At 35.7% G+C, this 23,666-nt stretch overlaps 1 protein-coding gene across 1 annotated transcript in view; it reads left to right on the top strand.

The window, feature by feature from the left end:
• The window catches only part of UBE4B (ubiquitination factor E4B), a 124,576-nt gene that overhangs the window by 21,376 nt on the left and 79,534 nt on the right, over window positions 1-23,666 (top strand). Inside the window, 1 exon segment of the mRNA XM_074306320.1 lies at window positions 9,115-9,301. Within this exon segment, the coding sequence (XP_074162421.1) occupies window positions 9,115-9,301 (187 nt within the window).

Raw genomic sequence — 23,666 nt, 5'->3', positions numbered from 1 at the left:
CCCATTCCAGTAGTGTATTAATGGATATATTTACCCATAACAACTAGTATGGGGTTTTGTAATTTTTAACTATATTTGTCAATTTAATGGATGTAAGGTGCTTTCTTTTAAAAGTTTTTTTAAAAGTTTTAACATTTTCAAGGAGTTATTGATAATTTATATTTCTTACTCAGGAACTACTTGTTCATATACCTTGCTTTTGTGTGTATGTGTGTTGTTGTTTTTTTAATGTTTCTTTTTTCACTTGGCAGAAGTATATCTTTTCTTTCTGCCACTTCTCACATTGTGAAATAAATTTTCACATTATGCCCCCAAAATGTCTCATTTTGCACTCTTAGGTAAGGAACATGTTTCATCATCAGTCTTTTGGAATTGTGGTTATTCATTCTGCTCATGACAGTTCCTAAAACTTGTCATTATTTACAATTTTTCCTGGTTCTGCTTAATTCACTGTATAACAGATCATCCTTTCTTTGAAAATTATCCCCTTAATCATAAAATATTTTAGCACTTACATATACCATAACTTATTCAACTCTTCCCCAGTTGATGGGAAAACCCCTTGGTTTCCAGTTGTTTGCCATCACAGAAAAAGCTGCTATAAATATTTTTGTACATATGGATGATAAAAAATTTTTAAAGTTCTTCATCTCTTCTGAGAATTCTGTTTGACTTTGTATTCAAGCTGTGTTTTTCTTTGAGGTTTTTCTTGTAGATGTTTTAGAATCATTCTTCTGAATTTTTGTCAGCTGTGTTAATTTTTTAAAATTGTCACCCACAAGTTGGTTGGTTGTTATCCTTCATTCCTGAAGAGGATTAAAATGATATCACTGTTAGAATTACAATATGTCTGACTATGGCTGATCAGATCAACATGAGCTCAGAATGCTCTGCCTCAGGAATAAATAGTTCCTATAAACTTTGCACCTTCTGAGCTAATTCAGTTCTGCTTTGCTCATAGTGCACAGCACCTTCTCTGATGAGGGCATATCATATTGTTCAGTCCTGTACCAGTCTCCCAAGTCATACAGAATTTTTAAGAGAGGTCTTAAGAGTTTTCTTGAATTGTTTTTTTTTTTTTTTTTCTGAGCACATTGTGATCACTTGCCATGTGTGAGTTCATCATAAAATAGTCTCTCTGGCAAGCATCCATTTGGCATGTGAGCAGTGTGACCAGCCCCAAAGAGTTGTGATCTTTGTAGTAGTTTGGATGCTTGACAGTTTATCAGAAAGGATCTCAGTGTCTGGTATCCTATCCTGTCAGGTGATCTTCACAATCTCCCTAAGACAGTTCAAATGGAAGTGATTCAGTTTTCTGCCATGACACTTGGGATCCTGTCCAGGTTTCACAGGCTTACAACAATGAGGTTAGCACAACAGCTCTGTAGACCTTCATCTTGGTAGTCAGTCTAATACCTCTCCTCTCCTATACGTTTCCTTTGGAATCTCCCAAACACTGAGATGTGTGTGATAATGTGTGTATCAATCTTATTATCAGTGTGTTTGTCCCTGGGGAGTATACTGCCAAGGTAAGTGAACTTCTCCACAGCATTCGAAACTTCTCCATTTACTATAACTGATGGTTCCACCTATAGAGGTGTGGTTCTGACTGATGGAGGACCTGTGTTTTCTTGTGTTGATTGTTAGGCCAAAATTAGCGTGAACAGCAGAGAATTGATCTGTATTTTTTTTGCATCTCAGCTTCAGAGGCACAATTGTGCAAACAATAATCTGCAAACAAAAAAATCATGGACCAACACACCTTCAACTTTAGGTTTGGCTTGTAACCTTTCCTAATTGAAAATTTTGCCATCAGTGCAATAGTAGACTTTAGTTCCTTGTTTGTCCTCATTGAAGTTGTTTGACAGCATGGCTGAAAACTTAATGGTAAAAAGCTTTGTTTCACTTCAATCAGAGACTGGGAAAGGTTGAGAGCATTGCCCATTGTTCAGAATCAGAGCAAGCAGGCCAGCATGAAATTGACATACTATATTGATGAATTTCTCTAGACAACCAGATTTTGACATAATTATCCAAAAGGCCTCACAATTGACAGTCTTGAAGGCTTTGTTTGGTCAGATTTAGATAATTGCATGCAGACCTCTCTTCTACTCCTGGAATTTCTCCTGGACTTGTGGAGCAGTACACATACTGACTGTTGCTCAGTCCCTTCTGAAGCCACACTGGCTCTCAGGTAGATGACCTTTTTCCAGGTGTAGGATCAGACAAAGGATTCTGGCAAGAATCTTGCCAGCAATGACTAAGAGAGACATCCCCTGTGATTGTCACAAGACAATCTATTCCCTTTAATTTTATAAAGATTTTGTTTTTAAAAAATAGCTTTTGGTTTTCAAAATACATGTAGTTTCCAATTTCTAACATTCACCTTTGCAAAATTTTGTGTTCCAAGTTTTTCTCCCTCCCTTTCCCCATCCCCTCCTCCAGTACATATCAAACATTTATAATTGTGCTAAGCATATTTCCACATTTATCATGTTGCACAAGAAAAATCAGATAAAAAATAAAGAAAAAAAAAGCAACAAAACAACAAAAAGGTGAAAATACTATTTTGTGATCCATATTCAGCCCCCATGGTCCTCTTTCTGGATGCAGGTTTTTCCATCCACATCTTTCTTTCTGTGTGCAGTGTTCTCTTAGTTCTACTTACTTCACTTAGCATCAGTTTGTGTCAGTTTCTCCAGGCCTCTCTGAAATCATTTTGCTGATCATTTCTTATAGAACAATAACATTCCATAACATTCATATACCATGATTTGCAGCCATTCCCCATTTGATGGAAATCCACTGTTTCCAGTTCCTTGCCACTACAAAAAGGGTTGCTACAAACATTTTTGCACATTGTGGGTGCTTTTCCCTTTTTTATGATCTCTTTGGGATACAGGCCCCGGAGAGACACTGCTGGGCATAGTGTACCAATACTTCCTCCATAGCTTAGGCATAGTTCCATATTTCTTTATAGAATGGTTGGATCAGTTCACAGCTCTGTCAACAATGTTAATTAGCATCCCAGTTTTCCCATATCCCCTCTAACATTCATCATTTTTTTTCCTGTCATCTTAGCCAATCTGAGGGTTGTGTAATGGTACCTCAGAATTGTCTTGAATTGCATTTTTCTGATTTGAATTGATTTTTTCTTATTTTATTTTCAAAACATATGCATGGATAATTTTTCAGCATTGATCCTTGCATAGCCTTGTGTTCCACATTTTCCCCTCCTACCCTTCATTCTCTCCCAAGATGACAAGTAATCCAATATGTTAAACATGTTATATCCAATATATAGGTAAACATATTTGTCCACTTATCTTGCTGCACAAGAAAGATCAGCTCAAAAAGGAAAGAAAATGAATAAGAAAGCAAAATACAAATAAACAGCAACAACAACAAAAAAAAAGTGAGAATGATATGTTATGATCCATACTCAATTCTCACAGTCCTCTCTCTGGGTATAGATGGCTCTCTTCATCACAAGATCATTGAAACTGGCCTGAATCATCTCATTGTTGGAAAGAGTCACGTCCATCAGAATTGATCGTCATATAATATTGTTGCCATGTACAGTGATCTTCTGTTTCTGCTTATTTCACTTCACATTAGTTCATATAAGTCTCTCCAGGCCTTTCTAAAATCATCCTGCTGATCGTTTCTTATAGAACAATATTCCATAACATTCATATACCACACCTTATTCAGCCATTCTCCAACTGATAAGCATCCACTCAATTTCCAGTTTTTTGCCACTACAAAAAGGGCTACCACAAACATTTTTGCACATGTGGGTCCTTTTCCCTCCTTTAAGATCTCTTTGGAATATAGACCCAGTAGAAACACTGCTGAATCAAAAGATATGCACAGTTCTAAATTGTAGAGCATTTTTTATATGACTAGAAATGGTTTTAATTCCTTTGTCTGAAAAATTGTTCATATCCTTTAACCAATTGGAGAATTTGAGTTAATTTTTTATATATTTTAGAAATGAGGCTTTTATCAGAATCTTTGGATGTAAAAATTTTTTCCCCAGTTTTTTTCTTTCCTTCTAATCTTGTCTGCATTGGTTTTGTGTGTACAAATTTAAATTTATCCATTTTGTATTTCGTACTGTATTCTAGTTCTTATTTTTGTTCAAAAATTAGTTCTTTTTGGCCATAGATTCCTTCCTCTTCCACAGATCTAAGAAGTACACTATCCTTTGTTCTTTTAATTTGCTTATACTATCACTCTTTATATTTAAATCATGAACCCATTTCGACCTTATAGGATGTTAGGCATGATTTCTGCCATACTATTTTCCAGTTGTCCCAGCAAATTTTGTTACATAATGAGTTTCTTTCCCAGAAATTGGGGTTTTCAGGTTTATGAAATACTTGATTACTATAGTCATTGACTATTGTGTAATTGTGAACCTAACCTAGTCCATTGATCAACTACTATTTCTTAGCCAGTGCCAAATGATTTTGATGACTACTGCTTTATAATGCACTTTTAGATCTGTTACAGCTAAGCCACCTTCATTTGCATTTTTTTCTTTAAATTGGAATTCTTGACAGTTTGTTTTTCTAGATGAATTTTTTAAGTAATTTGATTGGTAAGGCACGAAATAAGTAGATCAATTAGGCAGAATTGTCATTTTTATTATATTAGCTCAGCCTACCCATGAGCATTTTAATATTCTTCCAGTTGTTTACATCTGACTTTATTTTGCGTAAAAAATGTTTTGTAATTATGTTCTCATACTTCCTGACTTTGTCTTGGTAAATAGACTCTCAAATATTTTATGTTATCCACAGTTATATTTAATGGAATTTCTCTTTGTATCTTTTGCTGCTGGACTTTCTTGGTACCATATAGAAATGCTGATTTTTATGTGGATTTATTTTCTATTCTGCAACAATACTAAAAAAAATAATAAAGAAAATCTTTAGGATTTTCTAAGTATACCATCATATCATCTGCAAAGAATGATAATTTAGTTTTCTCATTACCTACTTAATTCCTTTAATTTCTTTTTCTTCTCTTATTGCTCATAGTTTTCCCTAATATTGAACCAGTCCTGTCCTGATATAAATCCTACTTGACCATGCTGCATTATCCTGGTGATAATTTGCTGTAATCTCTTTGTCAATATTTTATTTAAGATTTTTGCATCACTATTGATTAGAGAAATTGTTATATATAACTTTGTTTCTCTGTCTTGACCCACCCTTTCTGCTTTAGGTATCAGCACCATATTTATATCATAAAAGGAAATAGTTTGCATAGTATTAAAATTGTTCTTTAAATGTTTGGTAGAATTCATCTGGCCTTGGGGGATTTTTTCTCCTAACACTAAAAAATATTCATTTTTCTAAAATGAGGTATTTAAATATTATATTTCTTTTGTTAAACTGAGCAGTCTATCTTTTTGTAAATATTCATCCATTTCATTTAAATTGTTATATTTATTGGCATGCAACTGGCAAAATAGTTCCTCGTAATTTTCTCTTCATTAGTGGAAAAGTTTACCCTTTTTATTTTTTGATACTAGCAATTTGATTTTCTTCTTTCCTTTTTCTAATCCAATTTTTCCCCCCCATAAAACCAACTCTTTGTTTTGTTTATAAGATCAAGAGATAACTTGCTGTTACCTCTTTGCTAATATTTTAAGATTTTTGCAACAAGTTGTTCAAAGGCTTGATTTGGTGTTGATCTGAGGAACGTCAGAAAGAACTCAAAGATCTGGTTACTTTGTGCTGTCTTGGGTCTTCCTTTCTAGTTTTATAAAGATTGACAGTGTAGGCATCCTTGAACTGCTGGATCATAATCTTCTCTTGCCATAGTCTGGGATATTCCATTCAGCTTTTATATAAGCAGTCTTAACTGGAATAGAATCAGCACCCCGTGCTTTACTACACAATAGTAGCCGAATGGCATTCAAAACCTCTCCTTCAGTTCAAACTTCAGTTAGAGAATGATTGATTTCAAGTTGAGGTACATGGTCAATAATAAATTAATTATTTGGCAATGTATTGAACACTGTAAATGTTGAATTCATCTCTCTAGAATCATGTCCTTATCACTAATGTGTGTGGCAACATCAGCACTGAGTAGTTGAGATATCCCATAGATGTTTGCACCATAAATAACCTTCAGTGCATCATAAAAACACATTGGATTCCTATTATTGGAATAAAAAAATTTCATCTTCTTACTGAGCAAGAACCCTGTATCTCTCTAAATTTCTATTGTACTTTACTTTTGATGGAATTGAATGCTATCTTAGAGATGCATCAACTATCCTTTATTTTTTTAATTAAAGATTTTTATTTTCAAAACATATGTATGCATAACTTTTCAACATTAACCCTTGCAAAATCTTGTATTCCAATTTTCTCCCTCTTCTCCCAACCCTTCTCCTATATGACAAATAGTCCAAAATATATTAAACATGGTAGAAATATATATTTAATTTCAATACATGTATACATATTTATATAGTTACCTTGTTGCACAAGAAAAATCAAATCAAACAGGAAAAAAATGAGAAAGAAAATAAAATCCAAAGAAACCACAAGGAATTACCCTCAACCTGCTTTAGCCCATCTGCTGAAACAGTTTATTGGCTACTGTGGCCACTGTGTATGTCAACTTTTTGGAGCCACAGGTAAGAGCATCCCTCAGCCCAGAGGTATGAATCTTCCAGGAGCGAACCTTAAATACTGTCATTTATTAAGTGTACAACATTACAAAGCAGTATTTGAGAGATTGTGCTGTCTTTGCAATCCTGTGTTTGCCATTTCCTTCTGCAGCTTATTTAACAAATGAGGAAACTGAGATAAGCAGGGAGAAGTGACTTACCTAGGGTTACACAAGTAATAAGTGTCTGAGGCCAGATTTGAACTTAAGAAGTAGCATTCTCCACTCTCCTAGCTATCCATTTTGTAATAAGTTATTACTAAGTTTTGCAAAACTGTTTACAAATATTTCATTTGATTTTCACAATAATCCTGAGAGGGAGGGGCTAGAGATGAGGAAACTTGTAACTTGCCCAGGATCACATTGCTAGTACGAATCTGAGGCCAGATTTGAACTCAAATGTCAGACTCCAGGTCCATTGCTTTAAGTCCACTGGGTCATCTAATTTCCTCTGGGTTTATAACAACAAGTCTATATAGTTTACTGAGATGCTATGTGTTGCTTAGAAGGTACCCAAACTGTCCATTTTAGCCTAAGACCTCATCTGTTTGTGTATTTAGAGCTGCACGCATACATGTGGTTTTAGAGAATCACTTCATCTTTCCACAATTATTTGAAATCTTCTTTGTCATCCTTTAGTGATGCACTAAAATGTGAGTATCACAAGATACTTAACCATTGGACACAATTTCTATCTTCTTATTGTTACAGATCATGTTTCTGGGAATATTTTTGCACAGAGACTTTTTTCCTCCCTATCTCTGTCCTGGTCAGACTCTAAAACAAAGGGGATAAAAAATTCCTTAACTGTTATTTCTTAATTGGTATAATTTTCTATTGTTTTGAAAAACAGTGAGAGAGAATGACAGCTCTGCTGCACTGATAGATATAAGCGCCTTTCTTCAATGAGGGCGCCTTATCTGCTGCAAGTTCCTTTAAGGATCATATTATCAAAAGCTGTACTTTCCTTGTATAGCTCCCATATAACTCAGGAAGACCTTGCTTTCTCAGGTTGGGGGAGTCTTTTGGGTAACCTTTTTTTTTTTTTCATCTTCATCTAGATTTGTCAAAGCTTCTGGTAAGGAAATTTTTTCCACCTATTCATCTCAGTAATTTTTTTGCCATTTAGTTTTAGTTTCTTAACTTTTGAAATATTAGAAAACTAAGTGACTTGCTTATGGTTACATAGCTTATCTATATCAGAGATTAAGATTGTGTCTAGGACTCCTGATTTCAAAAATATTCTTCTGTCCACTAGATCAATTACTTCCCATTAGGAATTTAATAGATTTGATAGATTCCTATCAAAAGTCTAGGCTAGAGTTTGAAATCAAATCCTAAAGCATTTTAGCTGACAAAATAGCAAAATAAATAACAGGAAATGAAGTAACAGAATCGTATACACATGGGTCCAATTTTCTTATTCCAGTTCTCCTGCCAATGAGATTGGATGTGCCTGGAACTTCTCATGTCTTCCAATAGGCTCACTGATTTCTTAGACTACTTCACCAGCAGGTGCCCCAGTTCATCTGAAGATGTTAATCATTTTTTCTTCATTGATCTGCTCGGAGGCCATCTGTTCTTATAGCTTTTCCTTGGGATGAAGGGAATATTAGAGCCTTTTTGGGGGGAGGAGAGGGCATGGTTGGTAAGAGTCAGTAAGGGCTAATTAACACATTTTAAGCTGTTACATTGTTAATGCCACAGTATAACCAACTTAAGAGAAACACAGAAGTTTCAAAGATTTTCTTTGTATTTGATTTGCTTCTTTAGTCCTAGCTGGTTAGAATGTATTAATTTTCCTCAGCTTATTTTTTATTTATTTATTTTTTTTCCTGAGTCAATTGAGGTTAAGTGACTTGTCCAGGGTCACACAGCTAGGAAGTGTTAAGTGTCAGATTTGAACTCGGGTCCTCCTGAATTCAGGGCTGGTGCTCTATCCACTACATCACCTAGCTGCCCCTCCTCAGTTTATTTTATGTGGGGACATGGAGATTATCCAAACTAATCCACAGAGAATCTCTTGGAACTAGGGTAGGGGAAGCTGGTTACCTGTGCGTAGCTCAGTACCTGACCCATAGTCAGTTCTCAGTATTTATTGATTGGTATAGATTGTGCTCGAGACTTCTGTAGATATGGCCCCTTGATTCAGAAAAGGATATCAGAGGGGGTTTTTCATGTGTTTCATCCTCAGAAAAATTGGAACTGTCAGGATGCATTCATTTCTTATTCCTTGAAAACTTTGGGCCCTGGGATGTATGACAAGTTGCTTAATTTCTTTGTCCTTTATAAAATAAAGGTGGTGATGAGTGTTGTGTGAACTGATTAAGATGCCACTGTGCCTTGGCTGGTTCCATTTCAGATACTGTATAAAGAGGATTGACATGTATTACCTTTAAACATTGTGTCTTTGTTTTCTAGATCCGACGGAGGCGCCTTGCTCGGCTGGCCGGTGGACAGACTTCTCAGCCCTCTACCCCACTCACCTCTCCACAGAGAGAAAACCCACCCGGTCCTCCTGTAGCAGCACCAGCCCCAGGCCCTTCCCATAATCTTGGTCTAAATGTCCACAACATGACCCCAGCTACCTCCCCAATAGGTGCATCAGGTGAGCCTCCGCTTAATCCTGGAAAGGAGTTTCTAATTTTGACCATGGTATTTCATGAAACCTGCAAAAAGAATCGTTTCTCTGACAGATTCTAGACAAACACCTCAAAGTGCTGTATACTTTTAAATTATATTTGCTATGGTATATTTCCATATACAGTGGAATATTACTGATGTTTTAAAAACCTCAGCCTGATGAATATATTTAACAGTGTGTCTTTTCTAAGTTCATTTTAATGTACCAAATGTGTTTCTTTTTGTAACTCAATATTTTATTTTTTCCAATTCCTTGTAAAAACAATTTAAAACTTTGTTTTTATTTTAATTTTCAGCTCCAAATTCTCTCCCTTTTTCCTCATTGAGAAAGCAAGCAATATTTTTCAAAATTAATTTCTGTTCCTTGAGAAACAGTATCAAGATAGATACTGTTTTAAAACTTGAATTAACTTTTTCCATTTGCAGTTGCAGATCAATATATTTTCCAATTTCTCTCAACAGATTTTGTTTTCGTCTTTTGAGTTTTAGGGGCCAACCCCTCATTTTTCAGTTTAAGTGTTTTAATACATTTCTTCACAGACATTTATTAAGCAGCCTCAGTGGTTGCTGAGTACAGCCATAACACTATACCTAGGTAGCTTGAAGGATCCAAGCCTGTTGTAAATATGATTCCATTGTAGTGATTGATAGATTATTGTTTGATTGTGTTTGACATCCTGCAAACATGGCCAGTGATCCTTGATTTCTTATACAGACAAGGATGTCAGGTTTTTCAAATGAGATTATTGGTATTGTTAGGATGAATTTCTCTTCTACTCCTTAGAAAGTCTAGGCCCAGTGATGTTTCTTTGACAAGTCACTTAATGTCTGAGCTGCTCTATTCTTCATCTATAAAATAAGAATAATGATCCTTTAGAGTTCACATTTTCTTTAGTTGCAGAGCCAGTTTAAAAACTAGGGTGAGGAGTGACTTAAGAATATGGTATCATTTATGCAAAAATGGAAAGGGGTGATCCTGCAGTTTTAGACTATGAAAATAGTTTGGTGATGAGAAAACATCCTATGATGCTTCTGTAATTGTGGTAATTTTGAATAGATTAATTAATGTACTTTTTTCTAGGAAATCTTGGGATTTTTCTTTTTTATCTAGGTTTATGATTAAAAAAAAAATTAAAAAGCATTTCCAGAAGAAAGTTTGTTGAAACTTTCACAGTGATAATTAAATAATCCCTACCCGCCTTCACCTCTGTATATGAACTGTACAGGTCTAACTTAGAGGTATATATTCAGTTAATATATAAGCATCCATTTGATGCAAGTTCATAATTTATTCCAGTTCATTTAGAAAGATGCAAAGATGAATAAATTCAGATTTTGAATTAAAAAAAACACTGAGCAGTTACTTTGTAATTGTGGTGCAAAAGAGCTAGGGTTCTAGTTCTGGATTGCAGTTCCAGGGAGAAGAGGAATTGTGGTTGAGAAAGAGTATGGGGCCTAGCTGGTTAAGAGCCAGAGAAAATAATGATCATATCTCTCCCCAGATTACACCACTTTTATTGTTGATTCATTTCATTCATGGCCAATTCTTCAAAACCCTATTTAGGATTTTCTTAACAAGGAGATTGGAGTTGTTTGCCATGTCCTTCTTCAGTGCATTTTACAGATAAAGAACTGAGGCAAACAGGATTAAGGATTTGCTCAGGGTCACAGAGCTGGTAAGTGTCTGAAGCTGGATTTGAACTCAGGAAGATAAGTCTTCCTGATTCCAAACCAATGCTCTATCCACTGTACTACCTAGTTGTCCTCATGCCATCTTGGAAGCATCAAAAACTCACAGGGCCCCCAGAACTAGCTGTGAAAATAGAAATGTAAAAATCATCCCTCACCTGTTCCATCTCCCTTCTACCATGAGGAAAGCAGAGTAACTCTGCTATATGAAGTTAAAAAATCAAGAAATATATAGAGAAAAATGAACCAACAGCCAAAAAAAGGAACCTGACCACAAAACTACTACTGATGACAGGAAAACTCAAGACAAACTCAGAAGAACCAGACAAGGATATGAAAACATTTATAAACAAAAGCCTCAAAGAAAAATTTAATTGTTCATAAGTGCAACAAGAATTCCTAGAAGAATTAAAGGTTTTTTTAAAAAAGAGCAAGAAAAAATCCCAAGTCAATTGTGAATGATGATGATGAAATGTGAAATGAGATGATAAGGAGAAAGTGCAGAAAGAAACAAAAAGAATATTAAAAAAATTACAAAGAATTTACAACTTGATTTAAAAAAAAAACAAAAAACAGCAGTGTTTATTTACAAATATATGCAATTGAAACAGAAAGCCACACTGTAAAGTTAAAATAAGAAGCTGGAGCAGAGTCTTCAGTTTCAATTAAAATAAAAGTCATGGGTAGCAATCATTGATCTCTGACAAGTAAAAGAACTAATAGATAATTGCGGAAACTCCATTTTATTAAGAGGTATCATAGACAATGATGCAATATCAATACAAAACATATACATCCAGATTTTTAAAGTTAAATGAGTTACAGGAAGATGTAAAATATAAAAGAAAAAAAAAGTAAAAGACATTTTTAAAAATTAGAGAAAGTTGGACACAGTCTCTAAGTACTAGATCTAACCTTAAATAAGAAAGAAGTTAAGGAGATGAATAGACTTTTTAGTATTTTTATCAGAAAGATTTAAAACTTTCTTTAAAACAAAAAAGATTTTTTTGGATTTATATCAGCAATTCAAGACCAGTCCAATATTAGGAAAAATATAAACATAATTGACTAGCAATAACAAAAAACATAAAAATTTATGATTATATTAATAGATTCAGGAATGACTTTTTACAGTACATCTTCTACTATTAAAAACTCAGAAAGCATAAGAATAACTCAATTGATATTTTGTGGTGTCTGTCTCAAATCAAGAGCAAGCATTATTAGCAATGGGAATAAACTAGAAGCCTTCTAGTAAGATGAGGAGTGAAGTAAAAATGCCCATTATCACCACTGTTATTCAGCTGTAGCTATAATAATGAGAAAAACAAATTAAATGAAAGAATAAGTCAAAAGGAAACAAAACTCACCTTTAGCAGGTGATAGGATGCTATGTTTAGAAAACCTAGAATCATTTTTAAAAATACTAATTGAAACAATGAAGAAATTTAATAAAATTATAATATATAACATAAACTTCCATAATCAGCATTTCTAATAATACCAACAAAACCCAGTAGGAGGAGTTAGAAAAACTCTATTTAAACTAATTTCAGACTGTATAAAATACCTGGGATTCCTCCTGCTAAGACATACCTAGGAACTATATGAACATGATGATAAAATAATTTTCATACTAGATCTATGCAATTGGAATATAAATTGTTCATAGGTAGATTAAGCCAGTATAACACACATTAATTGATTTATTCAGTTCATGCCTATCAAATTACCCTAGAATTATTTTATGGAGCTAGGGAAAAAACCCAACAAAATTCATTTGGAAGAACAAATGATCAAGGATATCTAAGTAAATTAGTGGGAAAAAATGTGAAGGAAGTCAATCTAGTAGTGTTTCATTTCAAAATGTATTGTAAAAAGGTAATCATGAAAACATTTTAGTACATACTGCATTAGAAATAAAATGTGGATCAGCAGAATAGATTAGGCATACAATATATAGAAATAAAGACCTAATTGACTACAGTCTTCTAAGATTTGATAACACCCAAAGATCCAAGCTTTTGGGGCAAGAACTCACCCACTGATAAAAATTACTGGGAAAACTGGAAGGCAGTCTGGCATAGATGGACCAAAATAAGGTCAAATTGGGTAAATAATCTAGACATAAAGGTTATTACCACAAACAGATTAGGTGAGCTCAAATGATTTGTCTACTTCCAGGATCTTCCTACATTCAGTTGTTAAAGTGGTTGCAGTCTAGACTTGATTATATAACCCTTCACCTCAGTAAATTCCATTGAAGTTTGCCTAGGAACAATGTATCCTTGGTCTTCAGAGCTTTTTATAACCTAGCTCCTTGCCACCTTTCCACTCTTCTTAAACCTGCTCCCTACACTGGCCTGCCAAATGTCCTTCTCTAGCTTTTTCTCTGCCTGTACCCCATTCTGCAATGCTCCCCCTCCTTAACTCTGGTTTCCTTCAAGGCAGTTGAAGTTAAGTGACTTGCCCTGGGTCACACAGCTAAGAAATGCTAAGTATCTGTGGCCAGATTTGAACTCCTGACTTCAGGGCCAGTTCTCTAACCATTGAGCAACCTAGCTGCCCCTAAAATCTCATCTACAGAAAAGTTTTTCCCCTCTTAATTCTGGTACCTTCTCTGTTAATTATTTCTTATTTTATCCTGTATATAGCTTCCTCATTTGATTGTGAGCTCCTTGAGGTCAGGGACTGACTTATCTTTTGCTTCTTTTATACACCCAATGTTTGGCACAGTGCCTGGCACATAGGAGGTGCAGCAATATTTATTTGCTGACATATTTGTTGAATTCTATTTTCCTAGATTCATTTCAGTGCCTGTAAAAGCTACTTTAATGATGATTCTTAGTTTGTTTCAATTACAAATTTGATGACATTTATTCCCTGATACAAATGTTAAGCAGCACAAGGCCAAATACAGATCTTTGGGGTCTTGCACTAGAGAAAATCAAGAAATGGCAAGATGAGACTGGAATAAAGGATAGTCTTTTAACTGATGAGTTTCCATGGATTTAATTATCTCTACTTGACTTCCAGATCTATATTGCTAGCCTCCAATTAGGATACCACTATCTTTCCAGTCACCCACATTTGCAACATTTACATAATCCTTGTTTTAGCTTCTTTTTCAGACATCTTTTGTGTTTATACAATTTTTCTCTCTGCTTATAATTGCTCCTCATTTCGTTCTCTGGTGTCCACAACTGCCATTGTTTTTTCTTTATTCTTTATTTCTTTAAAAAAGTGTTTAAGTTATTTTTTTATGTCTTGGTTGTGTTGTAGTAAGTTGGTTCATATATTTTATGTACTATGTTATTTTGTACAGGACGTCCCTTTCAATTACTTTCTAATGAGTTTTGTTACTGTTATTTCAAAGTGCTGTTGACTTTTGTGGCTTATTTTCGAACCTTCACCTTTGCTTGAAGCTATTGATTGTCTCAATTTTTCTACTAATTCTCTGCAGTTTTCCCAATAAACCACCATACTGTCAGCAAATAGGGATGGTTTTGTCTCTTTGTGTATTCTTGCTTTTATTCTTTTTTCCTATTCTTACTAGTATTTTAGCACTGTGTCACATACTAGGGAGGAAAAGAGGCGATCTTGCTTTCTCTACTAAGTGGGAAAGTTTATAATGTTTCTCCATTATATTTAATATAATTCTTACTTTTTACATATTAAAAAAGAGATTCTAATGTTTTCTAACATTTTTAGTATAAACAAATGTTATTTTCCTGCATCTGTTGGTGCAATCATATGCTTTTGTTTTGTTTTTCCTGTTATCTCCGGCATAAGTCCACATAGATAATTTTTTAATATATACTATGTAGTCTTCTAGGGTTTTATTTAATATTTTTGAAATAGTAGTTACTAATAACATTGGCCTGTGGCCATTCTTGCATTTTTCCTTCCTAGTTTAGACAAAATTTGACTAATAAAGGAGGTTTAATAGTCTGTTTTTTCCTCAATTTTTATAATTTGTGTCCCATATTTATTTTAATAGTCACTTATTGCTACTATTTACTTATATTATATGATACATTTCTCTTCCTACCTCCCTCCTAAGTAACCATCCCTTATAACATTTTTAAAGGGGGAAAAAAATGATAGGCAGAATTAATTAACATCTAGTTTTTTATAACTTCCGTATGTATATAAAGCTCATTTCTGCATGCTATTCTTGCAAAAATTAAGCAAGTAGTAAGACATAAAAACGTCACACAGAAAATATAAAATTCACTAATAACAGCTAGCATTAGGTAGCACTCTAAGGTTTTCCAAGCACTTTACAAATACTTATTTTATCTTCACAGTAACCCTTGGAGGTAGGTACTGTATTACACCCATTTTACAGATGAGAAAATTGAGGCAGACAAATTTGGTGACTTGCCCTACTTCACAGAACTGAAAAAGCTGGGTGGAGAAAATACCCTCAATGGCAAGGTATAAAAAGTATGAACAGTTAGTCCAGAAGAGAAGTGAATGACCAGACTGAATGCTTCCTGAATTGGAGATTTGGTGTAAGAACTAACTAATTAGGGAATAGTTCCAAGGTTGGAAGTGTAAAATTTCTGAGTCAGAAGTGGAACCAGCTGCACATGGCTGACCTGGACACTTCCTCAAATAGAGGTTTTGGGCAGGCACTGGCTAATCAGAGGGGAATACCTGGATTGGGACTGTCATATAAAGTCCAAAGAATAGAGAGGAGCTGGGAGAGAAATGAGCATGTCTAGCCTGGCCACTAGCATTACTTTGATAGGGGGATTGCAGCCCTTGCTCTTTTGCTTTCCCTTGATGTCTCCTAAATTTTGTTACAGCTTCCCATTTTCTTTTTGAATTTTTACCTTTCTATTACCTTCAGTGTCTTTACTTTTTATATTCTCATATGCAGGAAGTTATTGGCTTTTTAAAAAAAGCCATTCTATCATTGAGTTGGGGTTTTTTTTTCAGGTAGTTACTCATATTTAATAATTTTTAAACTGCATTTTAATTCTGAATATAAACATAAAATAAAAAATTTCCACAGAGTAGGACAGAAGTAGAGGGCTGTACACAAAATTTGATTATTATATATAGCTTTTACTTCTCTTTTAAATATGATTAGTGAACCATATACATTTTCCAAGATGACCCTACCTGTATTTTCTTTTGGTCTTTCCTCTGTTCTTTTTTGCATTTAAAAAAGCACTTCAATGATTCTCTTCATGAGTCTTGTGCATCCATTTCAGAGTTTTTTAATCAAGAATTTCTTGGAAAATCAAGGAGGGAGGGGGGAACCAATATGGTGGAGAAAAAAGGTAAAGACTTTTTTTTGCCAAACCCCCCTAAACACCTTGAAATAATACTTCAAAACAAATGCTGGAGGGACAAAATCCACAAAAGGATGGAATAAAAAATTTTCAGTCTCAAGATACGTCAAAAGGTCAGCTGGAAAAGGTGTGTTGCTCTGGGATAAGAGGGGTGCACAATCCAGAGCAGGCCACATCCAAGCAAATCCAACAGTAGCATTGGGACAACTGGATCAGTGGTGATATAATGGTTCCAAACCGCTCAACCCAGATGGTAAGTGGGGGTTAGATAACTGGTCAGAAGGAAATCAAATCGGTCCCTTTATTGGTACCAGGGGTAGGATTTTGTTGTATTGATCTGGTCACAGTTCTGAGTCTGTCCCAAGTACTAGCACACCAGAATTTGTTGTCACAGAAGAGCTAGGACTAGCAGAACAGAGTCCAGGAGAATAGTAAACATAACTCTTCCAAGATCATTTCACCTTGGAAGAACCAACTTATAGGTTTCCAGAATTATTTCTGAAAACAGCTGAACAAAAAACCCAAAGGTCGGGGGCAGCTAGGTGGAGCAGTGGGTAGAGTACCAGTCCTGAAGTTAGGAGGACCTGAGATCAAATCTGGCCTCAGACACTTTTAACACTTCCTAGCTGTATGACCCTGGGCAAAAGCTCAGAAAGAATTTTTAATATCAAGTAAAAGGGAAAATTGGGGGTAGAAAGGAAAGTGATGCTAGAAAATCATGAAAGTCAACAGCTTTGTAAAAGAAGCACAAAAATATTGAAGGAAATTACATCTTCAAAAACGGAATAGGCCAAATGGTAAAGGAGACACAAAAATACAATGAAAAAAAAATGCTTTGAAAGAAGAATGCCTTGAAAAGAAGAATTGGCTAAATGGAAGAAATTTTACAAAAGAAGAACCAAAAGTAAAAAGAGGTATAAAAACTGGTCATATGGAAAGATATATGCAGATTCATCGAACAAAAGAACTCCTTAAAAAGTAGAATTGGCTTCATGGAAAAGAAGGTACAAAAACTCAATAAAGAATATAATTCCCTAAAAGTTAAAATTCATCCAGTGGAAATTAATACCTTTATGAGACATCAAAAAACAACAAAACAAAATCAAAAGGATGAAAAAATAGAAGATAGTGGGAAATATCTCATTGAAAAAATAGCTGACCTAGAAAATAGGTGAGATCATTTAAGAATGATCAATAAAAGAACCTAAATATTATCTCTCAAGACATTATCGAGGAAAATTCCTCTGATATCCTAACAACAGAGAGTAAACTAGAAATTGAGAAAATCCACTGATCACCTCCTAAGTTTCCAAAATGAAAACTCCTAGGATATTATAGACAATTTCTAGAGCTCCCAGTCCAAAAAATATTGCAAGTAGGCAGAAACAATCAGGTGGAGCCACAGTCAGGATAACACAAGAATTAGCAGCTTCCACATTAATGGATCAGAGGACTTGGAATATGATATTTGGAGGACAAAAGAGCCACGCCAACCCCCCACTCCCCCCATATGGCAAATGAGCTGAGGGGCTGAGACATTGTGAGCTTTTGTTTTTACTATAGTCTGGCCCTCCAACAGTCTGAGGGACAGTGAACTGCCCCCCTCCCCTATTTTAAAAGTTTGAGGACTACTGTTATAGAGGCTCCAATGAAGAATAATAAAGGAGAACATGGAGGAGATAGGAGAGAACAGATGTACTTTACTCTCATTGGAATTGCCTCAAAGCAGGAATAATACATTCAGTTGTTATATTCAGATAAGGACCTATTTTATCTTACAGGAAAATAAGAGGGGAAGGGAATATATAAAGAATAAAGTAAAATTTTAGAAATAAGAGCCATTTCTTAATTGATAAATGTGTAATAGTAAGAACAGGAAGTTTTCAGAACTTGATTAGAGAGGTGCAAATTAAAACACCTCTCATCTTGATTCAAGCATTCTTTCTCTAGAGCAATTTGAAACTATGCCCAAAGAACTCTAAAACCATGCATACTTTTTGATTCAGCAATATCACTACTAGGCCTGTATCCCAAAGAGATTAAAATACAACAAAAAGGACAAGGACCTATATGTTTAAAAATGCTTATAGTTGGGAAATAGCTTAATAAATTGTTGTATATTATTATGATAGAATACTATTATGCTATAAGAGATGATGAGCAGAATGCTCTTTAAAAAAAAAAAAACCTGAAAAGCCTTACTTGTACTGATACAAAAGTGAAATAAACAGAGCCAGGAGAATATTAAGTATTGGCAACTATTTAAGTAGTAAACTATGAATGACTATCTGTTCTCAGTAATACCGTGTTCCAAGACAGTTCTGAAGGACTTATGAAAAATGCCATCCATTCCCAGAGAAAGAATAGATGGAATCTGAATGTAGATTGAAGCATATTTTTTTCCTTAACTGTCTTTAGTTTTTCTTGGGCTGATTTTTTTTTCTTTTGTTTTGGTTTTGTTTTGTCTGTTTTATAGTCCTTTTTGTTAAAGATTCATTTTCCTCTTATAGAGGATAATAATTTTGTAGCATAAGTTTTTCTTGGTTTCTTTTGCCTTTTGAAACATTTTCTGTGGTGTAAATTTTCTGTGATAATTATTATTACCTCCAAAGTCTTATTTGACCCTGACTGCTCCTGTTTTGCTTGAATTCTGTCTTTCTGATTATTTTATTTTTCCTTGTTCTCCTAATTTGGTTCATATAGATCTTTCTGGGTTTGTCTGAAATTATTCCTTTTGGCATTTCTCATAGTACAATAATATCATTACATTCATATACTGTAATTTTTTCAGGTATTCATTTACTAGTTGGTATATACTTCCATAGCTTCTATTCCTTCACTCTTATAAAAAGTGGTCATAAATATCTTTAGGTGTAGAGATGTTTTTCCTCTTTCTATAATCTCTCTGGGGATATATAAGCCTACTGGTGGTACCACTGGATCAAAGCATAGAAACAATTTGTTAATTTGGGGCTCATTGTTCCACATTGCTTTTCAGAATGGTAAGACCACTTTACAGCTCTTAATGATTAATGTATCTGCTCCCCTATCCCCTCTCTAACAAGCTGGTTTTGGGGGGGAGAGGGGAGGCTTGCCAAGTCAATCTAATGAGCAGGAGGGTTGCACTAATGGGGTTGATTTCACCTCACTTAATGTATGTGGGGAGGATCTTTTGTTAACAGTTTGAATGGGAGAATAATTCTTTGAGTTACACTGTCATCTGAGTTATAGATTATAGTCAATAAGTTGCTTCTTCATCCTCACTCCATATTGTCCTCTTTCTAGTCCATTGTGTATAACTGTCACTGAACGTAAATGCTTCCCATAACATTCCATTGATGTTTTCAATTACTATAACATATTTGAGTTCCTATTAGGCACATATGAGAATACACATTTATCTGTATGTAGACTCTGTGTAGAGTGTATTTTTATTCTGCTAAGGGATATGAGATGTTTGGCTATTATCAGATTATATGCATAATATCTTTCTCCTCTGCAACCTTTCTTATTAAATCCTAATTTTCCTGCTTGATATGCAAGACCCTTGATAATTTGGACTCATTTAATCTAATTTTTCTACCAACATACACTGTTTTTCTCATTTTTTCATTTGATTTCCCCTTTATTCTTTATTCACATTTTTTCTCCTGCACTCAACCTACAACTATCCAAAAACCTAACCATCTTTCAGTGCCCAACTCTAGAATATAGTATTCCTTGATTTTTCAACTCTTCTGATCTCCTTTTTCAAATTCTCTAGTGCTAGACTTTACTATACAATTTAATTACATAATTAGTCTTAAGCTTTTTGATATACATTATTTTTTTTCCCTTTCTAACTAGATTTTAAGTTTTTTGGGGTCAGGGAATTTGAGGAAAAGCATGTTAGTGACCAAAGACCTGCAACTGAAGACCTCTGCCTTGAATCTGAGGCAAACCTTTCAGAGTCTATAGGATTGGGGAATAATATTGGATACAGAATAGAGGGCTGTCATTATGAGGGAGGGGAGTCTAGGTAGTGATAGCTGTGAGGAAAAGAAAAGATCCAGGAAGCATTAAAATATCTGGAGAAGGAAACACAAAGTTCCAGAGAGGTTAAAAAACAGGGCGGCTTTGTTCCTGCTGTATGTTTGTGTTTTTTTTTTTAACTATGTAATATTGTAGTTTCATGTGTCTTTTATGGTTCTTAAGTGGTTGAAGGAGATAGAAAACTGGTTTATATAGACAACAGAAAGTGCCAATTTAGAGGGAAAATTATTTTTACTAATTTCTAACTGAAATGTAGTGTTTTTCTCAATTATTTAAATACATTTTGAAATACATTCTGAAAAAGGGACTGTAGGTTCCACCCAGATTGCCAAAGTGCGGGTCTGTGATAGTAAAAAGCTGAAGAATATCTGTTGTACCATAATTTTCATTTGATTAAATGCATAAAAAAGAACATATAAATAAAAAGAACATAAGTTGTATTCTTTTTTTGACCAACTGCTACCAACCGTTAGACAAGTCTAGAGTGGCCCCATCTCCCAGAACACCGTCCCAGCTTCTGCCATAGCTCTCCCAGCCTTCATTTGGTGAAAAATGGAGCAGTCATCCCCCCAGTTGTGATCCAGCTGCCTCCCATAGGGTGTCAGTCCTGGTGGGAGCCTGGGCACCTTGAGTGGGAGCATACCACCATCTCCCATCAGAGCTATAGCTCAGAAGCTTGGAGAGAGCAGGATTTCCAGGCCTGTGTGGCCTCAGCCATTGGCCTGAGAAGTAGCCTCTCTGAATCAGCCCACCCAGCGCCTGATGAGTGTTGTCTGCCGGGGTCTCAGAATGGAAAGCTCTTGTCTCCTTGGCCTTGTCAGGATCAGAAAAATACATAAACGAAGAGGCATCAACATCTGCTTGCTTGCTGTATCTTAAGACTGACCTTGCCACAACTGAAACCTTTCTTAGGTGAAGTTCTTAAGGGCAGACTAGCTTTCTTAATCAATACTTGTTCTTTTGAGACAGAGGAGAGCTTTTGTTGCTGGTATAAAAGTATATGCATAAGTAGAAATTTTTAGCACAAGCATCACTACGCTTTATTCCCCAATGACAAAAACTTTTTTTAGGGTCTTGGATGTATACTTTTTTTTTTTTTTTTTTTTTAACACATATTGCTTTATGAACCGTGTTGGGAGAGAAAAGCAAAGGGGAAAAACCATGGGAGAGATACAGAAACAGCAAAAAGAAGTGAACCTAGCATGTATTGATTTATATTCAGTCTCCTTAGTTCTTTTTCTGGATGCAGATGGCATTTTCTGTCCAAAGTCTGTTGGGATTGCTTCAGACACTGAATCACTGAGAAGAACCAAGCCTTTCATAGTTGCACATTCTTGTTATTGTTGTACATCTCTTCTTTAGGACCTTCCTGTAGAGACAAGGCTGTTACATAGACAGGAAACTCTCTTCCTTGTAACCAAATTATGTCGTCAGCCAGTGTTTATTAAGTACCTACTGTATGTCAGGCATTAGGCTAAGGCAGTGATCCTCAAACTTTTTAAATAGGGGGCTAGTTCACTGGGCCATCGTTTGAGAACCCCTGGGCTAAGGTATGGGGACTTAAGAGAAAACAGTCCCTGCTCTCCCCAAGAGCAAGAACTATGTACAAACAAGCTATAGACAGCGTAAATTGGAGATAATAAAAGGCAGCATTAGTGTTGAGAGGGAAAGTTGAAAGCTTTCTGCTTCTTGCTCCAGCTAAGGATTCCTTTTAATTAGCCCTGTCGGACTCAAGTATTTAGGAACCTTTCATCAATCCCTGGGAGGTTATTGGAGATAGGGTGGACATCAGGCCTGGAGTAAGGAAGAGATCATTATGACCCCAGTGACTCCTGTATACTCAGCTCTTTGCAGCTCTTCTCTCCATTGATCATTTCATCGACCCTGGAAGGAAGATGGTGGTATTATCTGAACTCTAAACCCTCTATCCACAGTGCTATTTAACAATATTCTCCTCAGACACTTTGTAGATGTGTATGTAACTCAGGGTACATCACTTACACTTCTGTTTGCCTCAGTTTTTCCATCTTAAAAATGGGGTAATAACAATAGCCAGCACCCCCTCACCTTTGTCCTTCCCATGGTTATTGTGCGAAGTGGTGGTGATAGTAGATGGATTGATTCACTATCCCTTTTCACTACTGATGAAATCTTAAGAGGTCATCTAAGGATGCTGGGCCTGGAGTCAGGCAGATTTGGTCAGGAAGGAGGGGGCAGCTAGGGGGCGCCATAGTACATAGAGTATGAGGTCTGCAGTCAGGATGATCTAATCAGAAAAAAATTGGGGTCAGCTAGGGGGCACCATAGTACAAAGAGTACTTTAGCTTGGGGTCAGGAAAGAGAAGGCAGCTAGGGGGCGCTATCGTGCATAGGGTAGTCTAGCTTGGAGTTAGAAAAGAGGGGGCAACTAGGGGGCGCCATAGTACATTGAATACTCTAGCTTGGAGTCAGGAAGATCTGGTCAGGAAAGAGGGGGCAGCTAGGGGGCGCCATAATGCATAGAGTACAGGGTCAGGAGTGAGGAAGCCATCAGGAAAGATGGCAACTAGGGGGCGCCATAGTGCTTATAGAGTATTCTAGTTTGGAGTCAGGAAGATCTGGTCAGGAAAGGGGGGGCAGCTAGGGGGCGGCATAGGGCATAGAACGCTGGGCCAGGGAGACTCAATTTTCAGAGTTCAAATCCAGACTCAGACACTTCCTAACTATGTGACCCTGGGCAAGTCACTTTATCTTGTTTATCCTGTAAAATAAGCTGGAGAAGGAAATGGCCAGCACATAGGGTCATAGAGTCGGACATATTGGAAAATGAACAGCAAAAAAAAAGTAAGAAATTAGATTCAGATTTCTTGTGTTTGGATGCTCAGCCTGCCACTTTGCTTGTGTGTCTATTTAGGGAGGTCATTTAACATCTTAGGCCCTAATTTACCTAGACTGCAAAATGAAAGTGTTGGACAAGGTGACTTGTAAAGTCCTTTCCCATTCTAAATCTGTGATCTCATTATTTTGTAAATAAGGCCCAGAGAAACATGCCCAATGGTCATACCAGTAGGAAGAAGGTTATGTCTGCTTAATTTTCCAGGATTGATATTGTTCAGGGCTGAGGAAATGTCCAAATAGCCTCGCTTTAAGGAGAGAACTGGTTTAACAGGAATAAAACTGACAAGAAAGTTGAAATTGAGGTGGAACAAAATTGATTTTAAAACCAGTGAATCGAGTTATGCGCCTTTCTTTTGACAGGATGTGTAATAAATTGTGTTAATGAACTAGACCAGAGAAAGATTGCAAGCCAGACAGGAAAGGCCA

This window comes from Sminthopsis crassicaudata, chromosome 3 (genome assembly GCF_048593235.1).
Source record: "Sminthopsis crassicaudata isolate SCR6 chromosome 3, ASM4859323v1, whole genome shotgun sequence".
In the NCBI taxonomy this organism is placed as follows: domain Eukaryota; kingdom Metazoa; phylum Chordata; class Mammalia; order Dasyuromorphia; family Dasyuridae; genus Sminthopsis; species Sminthopsis crassicaudata.
This window is presented reverse-complemented; position numbering and strand designations above follow the sequence as displayed.